The following is a 17,306-nucleotide window of genomic DNA, read 5'->3' on the forward strand; positions in this document are numbered from 1 at the left end:
TGTGTGTGTGTGTCTATGTATTATTTCTTTCAATAGTATTGTTCTCAATGTATGTATTTCTCTAATGTATTGTACCAATCTATGCATTTGGCGAGCCATATGTTATAATTTGCGAATGTATGGACAAACAGCCTTTAAAATCAATAAAATCAACTAATCTTTATTTTTAAAAAATTCTACATAAGAGGATAAGAGGATGGCCGGCGTGTGCTAACAGATTGCTGGTGTTTGGTGAATATGTCTTGTCATCATTGTGGAAATACAGTGGGAGGAACGTTTTCAAACTCTGCGGCTCTTCGATGAGCAAATCGCAGTACTCACCCTTGAAGATCCTTTTGTTCTTGTATTTTTTGGACAGTTTGAATGGTTTATTCAATGTCAGAAGTTTTCCTCCAATCTTTGCACATTTCTTTGAAGCACCAATAAAGTTCCTGTGGAACAAAAAGAAAATTAGTAAGATGGTCAACAGCTGGCACAATCAATGTCTCTCAGCTTTCGTCTTGGTGTCATGTTGATGCGATGCTGAATTTTGCGCAAACGACGGCTTATATTGCCACCAAAGTGAGAACAGTTCGAGGCCATACGTCCGTTTATCACGTGCACCAGAAATTTAACTGAGGAATTTATATGGTGTCGCACACAGGTCGAAAAAAACCCAGGAAATCTTGCTAAAATTCCCCGAGGATTTCCGTGCTGCACGTGGCGGTTTTGCCACTTTAGGAAGCTTTTCTGTGCGCACTGGTTACCCATTAACACTTTCAGAGCATAACATTTTGAAACATTCCTTGTGGTCTTTTTTCGGATATTTTTAAAGATAGGGCTGTCCTTCAAGGTGGTCCTTAACTTATGATGAAGTCTATAGTTAAGTGTGTAAAGCGAATAGAGCTTTCTGTAGAGTGGGTATATGCGCTTTACAAATGTTTACTATTCATCATCATCATCATCATCGTCTTCATCAACATCATCATCATCATCATCATCATCATCATCATCATCATCATCATCATCATCATCATCATCATCATCATCATTTTCTTCTTCTTCTTCTCCTTCTCCTCCTTCTTCATCTTCTTCTTCTTGCCTCTTCTTCTTCTTATTTTTCTTCTTCTTCTTCTTCCTCTTCTTCTTCTTCTTCTTCCTTTGCCCTAATGAATTACACATGTGCTATTCTTACTCTTTTCCTCCTCTCTCGATGAAGAGACAGCGACCACCGTGGGCTTTGAAGGGTTTGCTGCACTTGGCAGAGTCATCTGTCGAGAGCAATGGACGTAGGGTTGATGTAAAAATAAGACACGGTAACAATAATCTACCACACTGGTAGCATGGGAAGTGATGGACATTGCACACATATGATAAACAATCATACTATCAATTAGTCTGTCTGCCTTATCCCCTCACCCCTCCTCTCTCTCTCTCTCTCTCTCTCTCTCTCTCTCTCTCTCTCTCTCTCTCTCGCACTTGCTCACAAACACGAAAGCACACAGACCTGTATACTCAATCAAAATCGTAAGATCATTATGAGTAATTATCAAGATATTCAAAGAATTGCATATTAAGTAAAAGCTTGAAATATTGTAAAACTCAAAATCTTCTGCGTCAAACGTCTCAAAACTACGTACTCTGAGCAGATCAAACGTTGTAATTCTGAGGTAGCGTTCTTGGATTGGTTGGAAAAAGGTTGTGTTTTGAATAATAAACTGGATCTCTCCTAGTTTGAATAATTGAAAGATGCAAATTTTGGGAAGTGGGGCAAAAGTCAGGATTCCTTTGTGGCTTGTCTTACCTGGCTCATTGGGAGAAGAACCGGGTTTTCCTGAAGAAAAAAAGAAACACACGTGGATTGCTTTCGAAAAAGTACAGATGTAAAAGTCCACTTCAAAATGCTGTCATGATCATCATTATCATCATCATTGTCAACATCATTATCGTTATAATCTTCAACAACATCACAGTCATTATCATCGCAGTTGTCATATTCGTTGTCACCATCATCATCAGAATAAAGATAGACTCGGGTTCATCAAAAGATAAAAGGGAACAGAGAAGAGCAGTGTACATATATATATATATATATATATATATATATATATATATGTGTGTGTGTGTGTGTGTGTGTGTGTGTGTGTGTGTGTGTGTGTGTGTGTGTGTGTGTCTGAGTGTGTGTGTGTGAGTGAGTAAACGTCCATTTACAGATCTGTTAATTTATCTCTCGGTCTCTCCATATTTCCACCTATTCATATATTAACCAGTTTCTCTCTTTAAATTTTAATGCGTTGTTAGCTTTCTAATTATCTGCCCTTCTACACTGACAACAGACAGACAGGCAAGAGGACAAAAGCGTGTGAGAATGAGAGAGAGAGAGAGAGAGAGAGAGAGAGGGAGAGAGAGAGAGAGAGAGAGAGAGAGAGAGAGAGAGAGAGAGAGAGAGAGAGAGAGAGAGAGAGAGAGTACGAAAACGTTATTCTATCTGGCCATAAAAATTTGTTATACATATACATTATACAAACTATTATGTTTCACATAGACACGTGCCCATTAATTTTTAAATTGTGATATCTTTAGGAACGAAATGCGCATTGAGCATTTTTTAAAATAGAAAATAGAAATGCCTTGAATGAAATTCTATTTATTATTATTATTATTATTATTATTATTATTATTATTATTATTATTATTATTATTATTATTATTATTGTTATTACGGTTATTACTGTTATTATTATTATTATTAATATTAATATTATTATTATAATCGGAAAACTCAGAGACAGATGCAACAAAATGTGACCCATACACAGGGTAGAGCTTTACCTTTGTCATAGCAGACTTCGAATTCTCCTTTGCAACCACCAGATACCCAGACCATCGGCCCATCAAAACCGTACGTGGCATCAAACTGGCAGCGACGTCTTGCAGCACGGTCCTTGGGTTTCTTACTCTCCACGAGTTCCATCTTGGTGACACGGATAGCTCTATCGATGATTCTTGAGTTGAACTTGGAACCTTTGCTTTTCAGTTTCTTTTTCTTACACACATTATCAGTCTCTGAAGAAATAAAAATGAGAAAAATGGAGACGTAACATGTGAAACAATAAACCATGTCAAACAGCTCTCCTCGCGATAAAATCGCTCACTTGTTCAATGTCAGTGAAGGAACAGTGTCGGGAAGATACTGTCAGCAGATGGTGACCCGCACGCACGGAAGTAACGGGCTGGAAACGCGTGCGAGCAACAGCAACAGATGCGCTCAAGAAAAGACACTTGTTCAAAACTGACACAGGTGGTGAGAGAGCCGAGATGCTCACTCATAGTATGACAAATATACCGGGCTGATTTGTACACGGTGGACAATTTCAGCTGTATTGCAGTAGATCAATTGGTTTGCTTAACAATTAGTCGTGAGGGGGTGGGGCATGGGCGTGGGGATGGCGTTTTTAAAACAGAACATGAGTACCAAATTATTGTGGAAATGGGTAGCGAGAGAGATATTGGTGGGCACGCCATGTATTGCCATTGTTTTGCATTCAGACTATAAAGGAAACGTAACCAACCTTGGGCGATTTTTGTCAGGGTTGCATTTTGCAGCCACCAATTCTTTGGCCAGGCATTTGCTTTATTTTTGCATTTTGATGTAGTTTACATTATAATAATATTTAGGTTTGGAGGTTAAGATTTATAACTTTACCACCAAAATGCATATTGATCTTCACGGCCAAAAATTATTGGTAGCATGGAGTCGTTTGAAACCAAATGCATTGCAGGATGTTGGTTTATTTCTAATTTCTAACGGTTTTTTTTCTTTTTTGGTTAGTTTCATCCTGCAGAGAAGCACAACTATTCTGGAGACATAAGAGCACCCATACCTATAAAAACCAGACCATTAGTTTTAATACGTGTTACAAACGCTTCAACACATACCAAAGCGGTTTTTCAGTAAACTGCATTAATTTCCAGCGCTTAACAGAAACTGAAGAAAAGAAAGCAGTTATCATCATTCGTATTTTACTCAACCTAATACAGTAAAAGAGTTGGCACAGAAAATTTTTTTTAGATCGGAAGGAAGAGTTACCATTGAAAGAATTAAAAGAAAAAAAAATTAGTCCAATTGTTTTTTCGTCTCGGTGTTTTTAGATTTACCCCTTTATTGGCAGATCCAACGGAATGACATTTCAAACGAACAGATAAAGGGTGTCCTTAACAGATAACAGGTTTTGGGATTTAGAGGGTTATTTTAAACTTTGGATATAAGCTCAAATGGTTTAGATCTGGATTGCATTCACCATAATGCGGAATAAACAGCCACTGAATATTTGGCGTAAAATTCTCGACAGGGTAGGGATCATAATCAATCTATAAAAACTGTCTCTGACATTTTTGTTTTTAAAAAGAAATTTAGTGAAAACAAACCTTTTTCTTTTGGCTTGTAGCAAACTTTGAATACTGCAAAGCAGTTGTTCTTCACCCAGGCCTTCTTTCCTTTAAAGCCAAAGGATTTATTCTTCTTGCACTTGCCCTTAGACTTTTCCTTCACCACCTTCATAGACTGGATTTTCTTGGCCTTTGAAAGTGTTTTCTGGTCTTTCTTTTTGTTTTTGCTTCGAAGTTGTAAATTTTGGCACTTATCTTCATCCTCATCTGAGAAAAAAGCGTATGTAAAAATGAATAGTGCTGGATACATCAACACATAACGTATATTCCTTTTAAAAGACTGGCCAACAGCTTTGATACTTATTACGACATTAAAATGTTAAACAAAACTTGCTCTTTTATGGTCAGGATTTAAACCACGTTTCTTGCCCTCAGCAGACCTAAAGACAAGAAAAGATTATCATCACACGTCATTTACACCCCCTTAGTGTTGTTCGAAACAACATTCATTGAACGATGTTGGTTTATTCATTTTTTTCCTTCAATTTTTGGGTGGTTTTTATTCTGCAAAGAACTGCAAATTATGTTCTGAAGAGCGCATTTTGAAAAATACCTGAGAAGTGTTGGCATCGACGAAAAAAAATGCTCCAAAAAATCATAACGCAATGTCAGGAATTACAAACGACAAAAATCATAGCCATTTTAACCAATAACTAAGGAGGCAAAAATTAAACCTTTATCGCCAACAGTAACGTGAAAGAAAATTATAGGTAGAGAAAATGAGTCTAGACTTATTCGAAGAACAGAAGGAGGTAGTACTTAAGAACGACGATATGTGTTACGACACAGTGGAATGAGGAACTCATCACATTTTGGATAAATGGTAAAATTAAGTACAATAAAGCTGATATTACAATATTATTGTTCTCAGGTTGGTATTTGAAATCCAGGGAGCAAAAGGGAAATAAATCAGGAATTTGTCTTTTTTATTTGAAACTTTGGATATGCATTCATATGGTTTAGTTATGGATTGATTCCAACACGATGCGGGGAAGAAAGCAAGTCACTGAATAACTCACAACATTCAATTAAACTAAAATAGTTAGAAGGATCGTTACAAGGGCTACATTTCTTTCTACACAGACTTAAGTTAAAACAAACCTTCATTGGGTTTTGGCTTGTAGCAAACTTTGAATACTGCACGGCAGTTGTTCTTCACCCAGACCTTCCTTCCTTTATAGCCAAAGGATTTATTCTTCTTGCATTTGCCCTTTGACAGTTCTTTCTTCATCTTCATTGACATGATTTTCTTGGCCTTTGAAAGAGTTTTCTGGTTTTTCTTTTTGTTTTTGCTTTCAAGTTGCAACGTTTTGCAATTATCTTCATTATCTTCTGAGAAAAAAAAAGTATAACAAATTATTAGTCCTCGATACATCAGTACATAACGTACACATCCATTAAAAATCTGGCCAATAGATTTTCTATGTGCAACGACAGTTTGAAGTAAAACAAAGTGTTTCTTTTTCGGTCAAAGTGTAAATCACATTTCTAGCCCTTTAAAATACTAAAGATAAGATAGGAGTTATCATATATTATTCAACCTTATACTTGAGAAGAGTTGACATTGAAAACAAAAATGTTTCTAAAAGATAGAAATAAACATCACCAATTATATGAGACAAAAATAATTTTTTAACCTTTTTTAAAACGGAGGTATTTATACGCCGCCATCAAAACAGTTTAGAAAGCTGGCTTTTAACCTAGCTGAGGGGTATACAATATCCCAGGAGTACGACCTGACTAAGAATTTTCTTCCCCTTTTAGTAATCAAACTCAGGTCGCCAGCGTACAGCGGCAAAGCGCCTAAATGACATTCCACAGACACGGGTCAAAAATCATTGCCACAGTAATTACTAACTCGACAAAACCCGAACCTTTCATGGCAACATTTTATACTTTTAAATGTTGGTGATCGACACGATATTTTGTTTAGATTATTTGGGAGGCGGGCTTCAATCCTGCCTACCAAGGCCAACTGGGATGGAGAGGGATACAACAGAAAGCAGAAAGACCGAATATACTCGATAAAAAATTCGCCCCAGTCGGGAATCAAAGTCATGACTCCTGCGTGCGACAGCGGTACGCCTTATCGCTACATCACGGCCCGGACACCAATATGATATAAGGCATTAACCATAGAGAGGCCTAGAAAGAAAGCAATTGTAAGGTGTGTTTAAATAACGGTTGGGGCGGGGTGAGTGCCCTTTAGAATTACACAGAATATCATTATATTATATTTTTGTACATTTTTTTTCTAAACAGAAAATAATAGGAGTATTAAATGCAGGAAGCAAAAGAAAACAGGTTTAGGGATTAGAATACGCACTAAAAATGTTTAGATTTGGGTTACAGCCGTCACAACACGGAGACATAGGCAAATCATTGAATAACTGGGACACAATGTTATGACCGTGCAAACGAGATGAACAAACTGTAAGGATTGTCTCTGATAGGTGAGCCTTATTTTGTTTTTTGCTAAGACTCAAGTAAAAACAAACCTTTATCGCCTTTTGGCTTGTAGCAAACTTTGAATACTGCTCTGCAGTTGTTCTTCACCCAGGCCTTCCTTCCTTTATAGCCAAAGGATTTATTCTTCTTGCACTTGCCCTTTGACAATTCTTTCTTCATCTTCATAGACTTAATTTTCTTGGCCTCTGAAAGAGTTTTCTGGTCTTTCTTTTTGTTTTTGCTTTGGAGTTGTAAAGTTTTGCATTTTCCTTTACTCTCATCTGAGAAAGAAAACAGACAAAATAAATGTACCGGAGACATAAGCACATTACGCACACACCTAAGTAAAGGCTGGCCAATACTTTTGATCCGTTCTACAAGAGTTAAGATGAAACAAAGTATGTTTTTTTACTGTCAAACGCAAACCACATTTTCGGCCCTCTAAAGACAGGAAGACAAAAATGGATTTGCCACCATGCATATTTTACTTAATCAAGTACTTGAGAAGAGTTGGCATCGTTGTATTTGCACGAGTTTTACGCCGCTCGCAACTGCATAATGGCATTATATGAGCGCGCGAAACACAAGTTGGTTGCATTGACAACAGTTCACTGCAGGGCTGGGCTCGGGTCAATAATCAAATTTTAAAATGTTAGAATATAAAAATTTGGTGTAAATATATTTCAAACTTTAAACAACTTTTTAAAATAACATAAACATTTTAAACAATTTTATTTCATTTTACAATTTCCCATAACGGCCTTAATAAAATCCAGAACTCTGCTGGGATCAACGACGGAAAACAGACTTTCCAATTTTTTGCATTTAAAATATTTCCTTCGGGTCTCTCCGAAGTCTAGACATTCGGTTAAAATGTGTCTAATGGTAAACTCTGTGCATCCGACACATAACGGCTTCTCATCTCTCTGAGGGAGGTATTTATGAGTTAGGGCCGTGTGTCCGATGCGTAATCGAGTAAAAATGACTTCGTCTCTTCTGGAGAGGCCCGAAGGATCTTGCGGTCCCAGCTTGGGCTTCATGTTGTAAAGTTTATTGTTTGTTCGTTTTTTCCAATGGGAATTGGCATCGAGGAAAACATGTTTCCAAAATGGGAAAGCAATGTCATTGTTGCAAACAGTAGCAATTATGGCCTTTGTAACAAATCAGTAACTCGGCAAAGAGGAAACCCTTAATGTCAACTACTGGACAACTATCAAAGAGAGGCACATAAAGAAAACTATTATATAACGTATAAAAAGACCAGATGGAATCTGTCCGTAAAGAAGACAATATAATTTAAATTTTCTCTATTTTTCGAATCCAAAAAATAAGTATGTGAAAAGCAGAGAGTAAAAGGGAACAGGTTCAGGGACTTTTATTTTACTATAAACTTCGGCTTTGTACTCAAATGGTTTAGATCTGGATTGCAACCCCCACAATTCATAGAAGAAAGTAAGTCAAATGAAAAGTGGCGCAAAATTTATGACAGTGCAGACGAGATGAACAAGCTATAATTAATATTGTCTAGGGTAGGTGAGCTGCATGTCTATTCACAAAGAATCATGTGAGAACAAACCTTCATCGGCGTTTGGCCCGAAACAAACTTTGAATACTGCATGACAGTTGTTCTTCACCCAGGCCTTCCTTCCTTTATAGCCAAAGGATTCACCTTTCTTGCATTTGCCTTTAGACAATTTTTCGATCATCTTCATAGACTTGATTTTCTTGGTCTTTGAAAGAGTTTTCTTGTCTTTCTTTTTGTTTTTGCTTTTGAGTGTTACAGTTTTGCAATTATCTTCATCCTCACCTGAGAAAACAACACAGGTAAATGTACTGAAGACATCAGCCCATAACATTGATAACCTGCCCAATACTTTTGATATAGACACGTGTTACAAGAGTTAGAGTAAAGCTTTTTTGTTGCCGCAAAGGTTTAAACCACATTTCAAGCGGTCTAAAAAAAGAAAAGTTTCGATATAAAAAAGCTATCATGTTGCGTATTTTACTCAATTTTTTACTTTAAAAGGCGCTGGAAGGATTGACTCGGATGTGTCTATTAAAAACGCAAGAGTATGTTTTTTTTTTCATGATCAAGACAAAATCATTGAATCTAAATATATTATTTTGCACTGTAGACGCAAGTGGTTTTAACTTCATTTAAATATTTTAAATTGAATTCTTATGAAGATTTACAGTCGAAAAAAAAATATTTTGAAAAACAAAATCTGAAGGCAGTGGCACCAACCACCGAAATGTACCACTACTATTTCCAAAGGAGACAATGCCTCAATAGTCAAACGTTAAAACAATAGTAATTTAAGGAGAGGCGATAGTAAAGAGAGTTTAAGATTGATAAAGAGTGTACAAAGAGAGTATTGAAAGAAAAGCTGAAAGTTGCCCTTATTGAAGAAAGATTATTTATTTAAGGATTTATTTCCGACCTAAAAATCTACGTAAAATACGGTGAGCCATAAAAAAAACAAGGAAGAAAGTAATTTAATAAAATAAAATAGTTCTGGTGCAAAATTCAGGAGATAGCACAAAAGACTTAGATGCTGGAAGGAATGATTCTGATAGATTATTTTGCATAATAGATCTAGAAAAAGGTGGTTTTAACATCATTTGCATTTTGTAAACCGAATCCTTTTGAAGATTTACAATCGAAAAAAAAATATTTCTGAAACAAAATCTGAAGGCAGTAGCACCAATTACCGAAAGTACCCCTACTATTTCCAAAGAAGACAAAGGCTCAATGGTCAAACGCAAAAACAACCGTGTTTTAAGGAGAGGCGATAGTAAATAGAGTTTCCGAATCCATAGGAAGATTTACATTCGAAAAATATATATTTCCAAAACAAAATCTGAAGGCAGTGGCACCTACCACTGAGAAGTACCGCTACTATTTCCAAAACAGACAATGCCTCACTGGTCAAACGTAAAGACAATCGTGGTTTTAGGAGAGATGATAGTAAAGAGAGTTTAAGATTGATAAAGAGTGTACAATGTATTGAAAGAAAAGCTGGAAGTTGGCCTTACTAAAGACAGATTATTTATTTAAGGATTTTTTTTCCGACCTAAAAATCTACGTAAAATGCGGTGAGGCGTGAAAAAATAAGGAAGAAAGTACTTCATAAAAATAGAGTTCTTCTGGTGCAAAATTCACGAGATAGCATAAAAGATTTAGAAGTTGGAAGAAATGATTCTAATAGATTAGTAGCTGCATCGTTTTCCAAGAATTTAAAAACAACAACACCCCAACAAACCTTTATCGCCTTTTGGCTTGTAGCAAACTTTGAATACTGCACGGCAGTTATTCTTCACCCAGGCCTTCTTTCCTTTAAAGCCAAAGGATTTGTTCTTCTTGCACTTGCCCTTTGACTTTTCTTCTTTCATCTTCATAGACTTGATTTTCTTGGCCTTTGAAAGAGTCTTCTGATCTTTCTTTTTGTTTTTGCTTTCAAGTGTTATAGATTTGCATTTCTCTTTACCGCCCTCGTTGTCATCGTCGTCGTCTGAAGAAATATCGAGAAAAAATATACTGGAGACATCGGCACCTAACAAAAATACCCTTTTAAAAGTTGACCAACTATTTTGGCTTTTGTATGAAGTACGCAAGAGTATGGTTTTTTTACGATCAAGACAAAATCGATATTTCATAGAATCTAAATAGATTATTGTGCACTATACATCTAGACAAAAGTGGTTTTAACATCATTTGCATGTTGTAAACCGAATCCTTTTGAAGATTTACAATCGAAAAAAATATATTTCTGAAACAAAATCTGAAGACAGTGGCACCAATTACCGAAAGTACCCCTACTATTTCCAAAGAAGACAAAGGCTCAATGGTCAAACGAAAAAACAACCGTGCTTTAAGGAGATGCGATAGTAAATAGAGTTTCCGAATCCTTAGGAAGATTTACAATCGAAAAATATATATTTCCAAAACAAAATCTGAAGGCAGTGGCACCTACCACTGAGAAGTACCGCTACTATTTCCAAAATAGACAATGCCTCACTGGTCAAACGTAAAGACAATCGTGGTTTTAGGAGAGACGATAGTAAAGAGAGTTTAAGATTGATAAAGAGTGTACAATGTATTGAAAGAAAAGCTGGAAGTTGGCCTTACTGAAGACAGATTATTGATTTAAGAATTTATTTTCCGAGCTAAAAATCTACGCAAAATGCGGTGAGGCCTGAGAAAACAAGGAAAAAAGTACTTCATAAAAATAGAGTTCTTCTGGAGCAAAATTCACGAGATAGCATAAAAGATGTAGAAGTTGGAAGAAATGATTCTGATAGATTAGTAGCTGCATCGTTTTCCAAGAATTTAAAAACAACAACACCCCAACAAACCTTTATCGCCTTTTGGCTTGTAGCAAACTTTGAATACTGCACGGCAGTTATTCTTCACCCAGGCCTTCTTTCCTTTAAAGCCAAAGGATTTGTTCTTCTTGCACTTGCCCTTTGACTTTTCTTCTTTCATCTTCATAGACTTGATTTTCTTGGCCTTTGAAAGAGTCTTCTGATCTTTCTTTTTGTTTTTGCTTTCAAGTGTTATAGATTTGCATTTCTCTTTACCGCCCTCGTCGTCGTCGTCGTCGTCGTCTGAAGAAATATCGAGAAAAATTATACTGGAGACATCGGCACCTAACAGAAAAACCCTATTAAAAGTTGACCAACTATTTTGGCTTTTGTATGAAGTACGCAAAAGTATGTTTTTTTTACGATCAAGACAAAATCGATATTTCATAGAATCTAAATAGATTATTGTGCACTATAGATCTAGACAAAAGTGGTTTTAACATAATTTGCATGTTGTAAACCGAATCCTTTTGAAGATTTACAATCGAAAAAAAATAATTTCCAAAACAAAATCTGAAGGCAGTGGCACCTACCACTGAGAAGTACCGCTACTATTTCCAAAATAGACAATGCCTCACTGGTCAAACGTAAAGACAATCGTGGTTTTAGGAGAGACGATAGTAAAGAGAGTTTAAGATTGATAAAGAGTGTACAATGTATTGAAAGAAAAGCTGGAAGTTGGCCTTACTGAAGACAGATTATTGATTTAAGAATTTATTTTCCGAGCTAAAAATCTACGCAAAATGCGGTGAGGCCTGAGAAAACAAGGAAAAAAGTACTTCATAAAAATAGAGTTCTTCTGGAGCAAAATTCACGAGATAGCATAAAAGATGTAGAAGTTGGAAGAAATGATTCTGATAGATTAGTAGCTGCATCGTTTTCCAAGAATTTAAAAACAACAACACCCCAACAAACCTTTATCGCCTTTTGGCTTGTAGCAAACTTTGAATACTGCACGGCAGTTATTCTTCACCCAGGCCTTCTTTCCTTTAAAGCCAAAGGATTTGTTCTTCTTGCACTTGCCCTTTGACTTTTCTTCTTTCATCTTCATAGACTTGATTTTCTTGGCCTTTGAAAGAGTCTTCTGATCTTTCTTTTTGTTTTTGCTTTCAAGTGTTATAGATTTGCATTTCTCTTTACCGCCCTCGTCGTCGTCGTCGTCGTCGTCGTCTGAAGAAATATCGAGAAAAATTATACTGGAGACATCGGCACCTAACAGAAAAACCCTTTTAAAAGTTGACCAACTATTTTGGCTTTTGTATGAAGTACGCAAAAGTATGGTTTTTTTACGATCAAGACAAAATCGATATTTCATAGAATCTAAATAGATTATTGTGCACTATAGATCTAGACAAAAGTGGTTTTAACATCATTTGCATGTTGTAAACCGAATCCTTTTGAAGATTTACAATCGAAAAAAAAATATTTCTGAAACAAAATCTGAAGGCAGTGGCACCAATTACCGAAAGTACCCCTACTATTTCCAGAGAAGACAAAGGCTCAATGGTCAAACGAAAAAACAACCGTAATTTAAGGAGATGCGATAGTAAATAGAGTTTCCGAATCCTTAGGAAGATTTACAATCGAAAAATATATATTTCCAAAACAAAATCTGAAGGCAGTGGCACCTACCACTGAGAAGTACCGCTACTATTTCCAAAATAGACAATGCCTCACTGGTCAAACGTAAAGACAATCGTGGTTTTAGGAGAGACGATAGTAAAGAGAGTTTAAGATTGATAAAGAGTGTACAATGTATTGAAAGAAAAGCTGGAAGTTGGCCTTACTGAAGACAGATTATTGATTTAAGAATTTATTTTCCGAGCTAAAAATCTACGCAAAATGCGGTGAGGCCTGAGAAAACAAGGAAAAAAGTACTTCATAAAAATAGAGTTCTTCTGGAGCAAAATTCACGAGATAGCATAAAAGATGTAGAAGTTGGAAGAAATGATTCTGATAGATTAGTAGCTGCATCGTTTTCCAAGAATTTAAAAACAACAACACCCCAACAAACCTTTATCGCCTTTTGGCTTGTAGCAAACTTTGAATACTGCACGGCAGTTATTCTTCACCCAGGCCTTCTTTCCTTTAAAGCCAAAGGATTTGTTCTTCTTGCACTTGCCCTTTGACTTTTCTTCTTTCATCTTCATAGACTTGATTTTCTTGGCCTTTGAAAGAGTCTTCTGATCTTTCTTTTTGTTTTTGCTTTCAAGTGTTATAGATTTGCATTTCTCTTTACCGCCCTCGTCGTCGTCGTCGTCGTCGTCGTCTGAAGAAATATCGAGAAAAATTATACTGGAGACATCGGCACCTAACAGAAAAACCCTTTTAAAAGTTGACCAACTATTTTGGCTTTTGTATGAAGTACGCAAAAGTATGGTTTTTTTACGATCAAGACAAAATCGATATTTCATAGAATCTAAATAGATTATTGTGCACTATAGATCTAGACAAAAGTGGTTTTAACATCATTTGCATGTTGTAAACCGAATCCTTTTGAAGATTTACAATCGAAAAAAAAATATTTCTGAAACAAAATCTGAAGGCAGTGGCACCAATTACCGAAAGTACCCCTACTATTTCCAGAGAAGACAAAGGCTCAATGGTCAAACGAAAAAACAACCGTAATTTAAGGAGATGCGATAGTAAATAGAGTTTCCGAATCCTTAGGAAGATTTACAATCGAAAAATATATATTTCCAAAACAAAATCTGAAGGCAGTGGCACCTACCACTGAGAAGTACCGCTACTATTTCCAAAATAGACAATGCCTCACTGGTCAAACGTAAAGACAATCGTGGTTTTAGGAGAGACGATAGTAAAGAGAGTTTAAGATTGATAAAGAGTGTACAATGTATTGAAAGAAAAGCTGGAAGTTGGCCTTACTGAAGACAGATTATTGATTTAAGAATTTATTTTCCGAGCTAAAAATCTACGCAAAATGCGGTGAGGCCTGAGAAAACAAGGAAAAAAGTACTTCATAAAAATAGAGTTCTTCTGGAGCAAAATTCACGAGAGAGCATAAAAGATGTAGAAGTTGGAAGAAATGATTCTGATAGATTAGTAACTGCATCGTTTTCCAAGAATTTAAAAACAACAACACCCCAACAAACCTTTATCGCCTTTTGGCTTGTAGCAAACTTTGAATACTGCACGGCAGTTATTCTTCACCCAGGCCTTCTTTCCTTTAAAGCCAAAGGATTTGTTCTTCTTGCACTTGCCCTTTGACTTTTCTTCTTTCATCTTCATAGACTTGATTTTCTTGGCCTTTGAAAGAGTCTTCTGATCTTTCTTTTTGTTTTTGCTTTCAAGTGTTATAGATTTGCATTTCTCTTTACCGCCCTCGTCGTCGTCGTCGTCGTCGTCTGAAGAAATATCGAGAAAAATTATACTGGAGACATCGGCACCTAACAGAAAAACCCTTTTAAAAGTTGACCAACTATTTTGGCTTTTGTATGAAGTACGCAAAAGTATGGTTTTTTTACGATCAAGACAAAATCGATATTTCATAGAATCTAAATAGATTATTGTGCACTATAGATCTAGACAAAAGTGGTTTTAACATCATTTGCATGTTGTAAACCGAATCCTTTTGAAGATTTACAATCGAAAAAAAAATATTTCTGAAACAAAATCTGAAGGCAGTGGCACCAATTACCGAAAGTACCCCTACTATTTCCAGAGAAGACAAAGGCTCAATGGTCAAACGAAAAAACAACCGTAATTTAAGGAGATGCGATAGTAAATAGAGTTTCCGAATCCTTAGGAAGATTTACAATCGAAAAATATATATTTCCAAAACAAAATCTGAAGGCAGTGGCACCTACCACTGAGAAGTACCGCTACTATTTCCAAAATAGACAATGCCTCACTGGTCAAACGTAAAGACAATCGTGGTTTTAGGAGAGACGATAGTAAAGAGAGTTTAAGATTGATAAAGAGTGTACAATGTATTGAAAGAAAAGCTGGAAGTTGGCCTTACTGAAGACAGATTATTGATTTAAGAATTTATTTTCCGAGCTAAAAATCTACGCAAAATGCGGTGAGGCCTGAGAAAACAAGGAAAAAAGTACTTCATAAAAATAGAGTTCTTCTGGAGCAAAATTCACGAGAGAGCATAAAAGATGTAGAAGTTGGAAGAAATGATTCTGATAGATTAGTAACTGCATCGTTTTCCAAGAATTTAAAAACAACAACACCCCAACAAACCTTTATCGCCTTTTGGCTTGTAGCAAACTTTGAATACTGCACGGCAGTTATTCTTCACCCAGGCCTTCTTTCCTTTAAAGCCAAAGGATTTGTTCTTCTTGCACTTGCCCTTTGACTTTTCTTCTTTCATCTTCATAGACTTGATTTTCTTGGCCTTTGAAAGAGTCTTCTGATCTTTCTTTTTGTTTTTGCTTTCAAGTGTTATAGATTTGCATTTCTCTTTACCGCCCTCGTCGTCGTCGTCGTCGTCGTCTGAAGAAATATCGAGAAAAATTATACTGGAGACATCGGCACCTAACAGAAAAACCCTTTTAAAAGTTGACCAACTATTTTGGCTTTTGTATGAAGTACGCAAAAGTATGGTTTTTTTACGATCAAGACAAAATCGATATTTCATAGAATCTAAATAGATTATTGTGCACTATAGATCTAGACAAAAGTGGTTTTAACATCATTTGCATGTTGTAAACCGAATCCTTTTGAAGATTTACAATCGAAAAAAAAATATTTCTGAAACAAAATCTGAAGGCAGTGGCACCAATTACCGAAAGTACCCCTACTATTTCCAGAGAAGACAAAGGCTCAATGGTCAAACGAAAAAACAACCGTCATTTAAGGAGATGCGATAGTAAATAGAGTTTCCGAATCCTTAGGAAGATTTACAATCGAAAAATATATATTTCCAAAACAAAATCTGAAGGCAGTGGCACCTACCACTGAGAAGTACCGCTACTATTTCCAAAATAGACAATGCCTCACTGGTCAAACGTAAAGACAATCGTGGTTTTAGGAGAGACGATAGTAAAGAGAGTTTAAGATTGATAAAGAGTGTACAATGTATTGAAAGAAAAGCTGGAAGTTGGCCTTACTGAAGACAGATTAATGATTTAAGAATTTATTTTCCGAGCTAAAAATCTACGCAAAATGCGGTGAGGCCTGAGAAAACAAGGAAAAAAGTACTTCATAAAAATAGAGTTCTTCTGGAGCAAAATTCACGAGATAGCATAAAAGATGTAGAAGTTGGAAGAAATGATTCTGATAGATTAGTAGCTGCATCGTTTTCCAAGAATTTAAAAACAACAACACCCCAACAAACCTTTATCGCCTTTTGGCTTGTAGCAAACTTTGAATACTGCACGGCAGTTATTCTTCACCCAGGCCTTCTTTCCTTTAAAGCCAAAGGATTTGTTCTTCTTGCACTTGCCCTTTGACTTTTCTTCTTTCATCTTCATAGACTTGATTTTCTTGGCCTTTGAAAGAGTCTTCTGATCTTTCTTTTTGTTTTTGCTTTCAAGTGTTATAGATTTGCATTTCTCTTTACCGCCCTCGTCGTCGTCGTCGTCGTCGTCTGAAGAAATATCGAGAAAAATTATACTGGAGACATCGGCACCTAACAGAAAAACCCTTTTAAAAGTTGACCAACTATTTTGGCTTTTGTATGAAGTACGCAAAAGTATGGTTTTTTTACGATCAAGACAAAATCGATATTTCATAGAATCTAAATAGATTATTGTGCACTATAGATCTAGACAAAAGTGGTTTTAACATCATTTGCATGTTGTAAACCGAATCCTTTTGAAGATTTACAATCGAAAAAAAAATATTTCTGAAACAAAATCTGAAGGCAGTGGCACCAATTACCGAAAGTACCCCTACTATTTCCAGAGAAGACAAAGGCTCAATGGTCAAACGAAAAAACAACCGTCATTTAAGGAGATGCGATAGTAAATAGAGTTTCCGAATCCTTAGGAAGATTTACAATCGAAAAATATATATTTCCAAAACAAAATCTGAAGGCAGTGGCACCTACCACTGAGAAGTACCGCTACTATTTCCAAAATAGACAATGCCTCACT

At 36.1% G+C, this 17,306-nt stretch overlaps 2 protein-coding genes across 2 annotated transcripts in view; both read right to left on the bottom strand.

Moving 5' to 3' along the window:
* LOC101861283 overlaps positions 1 to 4,477 on the bottom strand; it is a gene marked incomplete at its 3' end in the record, with an annotated part of 46,321 nt that extends 41,844 nt beyond the window's left edge. Inside the window, 4 exon segments of the mRNA XM_013082814.2 lie at positions 322 to 431; positions 1,175 to 1,250; positions 1,784 to 1,813; positions 2,812 to 4,477. Of these exon segments, the coding sequence (XP_012938268.2) occupies positions 322 to 431; positions 1,175 to 1,250; positions 1,784 to 1,813; positions 2,812 to 3,100 (505 nt within the window).
* Positions 4,478 to 4,589: 112 nt separating this feature from the next.
* LOC106011013 overlaps positions 4,590 to 17,306 on the bottom strand; it is a 76,925-nt gene continuing 64,208 nt past the window's right edge. Inside the window, exons 60-68 of the mRNA XM_035969918.1 lie at positions 16,547 to 16,798; positions 15,451 to 15,702; positions 14,355 to 14,606; positions 13,256 to 13,510; positions 12,157 to 12,411; positions 11,233 to 11,484; positions 10,140 to 10,388; positions 8,453 to 8,683; positions 4,590 to 7,157 (exon numbers count right to left, since the gene is read on the bottom strand). Coding sequence (XP_035825811.1) covers positions 6,904 to 7,157; positions 8,453 to 8,683; positions 10,140 to 10,388; positions 11,233 to 11,484; positions 12,157 to 12,411; positions 13,256 to 13,510; positions 14,355 to 14,606; positions 15,451 to 15,702; positions 16,547 to 16,798 — 2,252 coding nt within the window. The 3' untranslated portion in view covers positions 4,590 to 6,903. The remainder of the gene's footprint in view (positions 7,158 to 8,452; positions 8,684 to 10,139; positions 10,389 to 11,232; positions 11,485 to 12,156; positions 12,412 to 13,255; positions 13,511 to 14,354; positions 14,607 to 15,450; positions 15,703 to 16,546; positions 16,799 to 17,306) is intronic.

This window comes from Aplysia californica, unplaced genomic scaffold (assembly GCF_000002075.1).
Source record: "Aplysia californica isolate F4 #8 unplaced genomic scaffold, AplCal3.0 scaffold00195, whole genome shotgun sequence".
In the NCBI taxonomy this organism is placed as follows: domain Eukaryota; kingdom Metazoa; phylum Mollusca; class Gastropoda; order Aplysiida; family Aplysiidae; genus Aplysia; species Aplysia californica.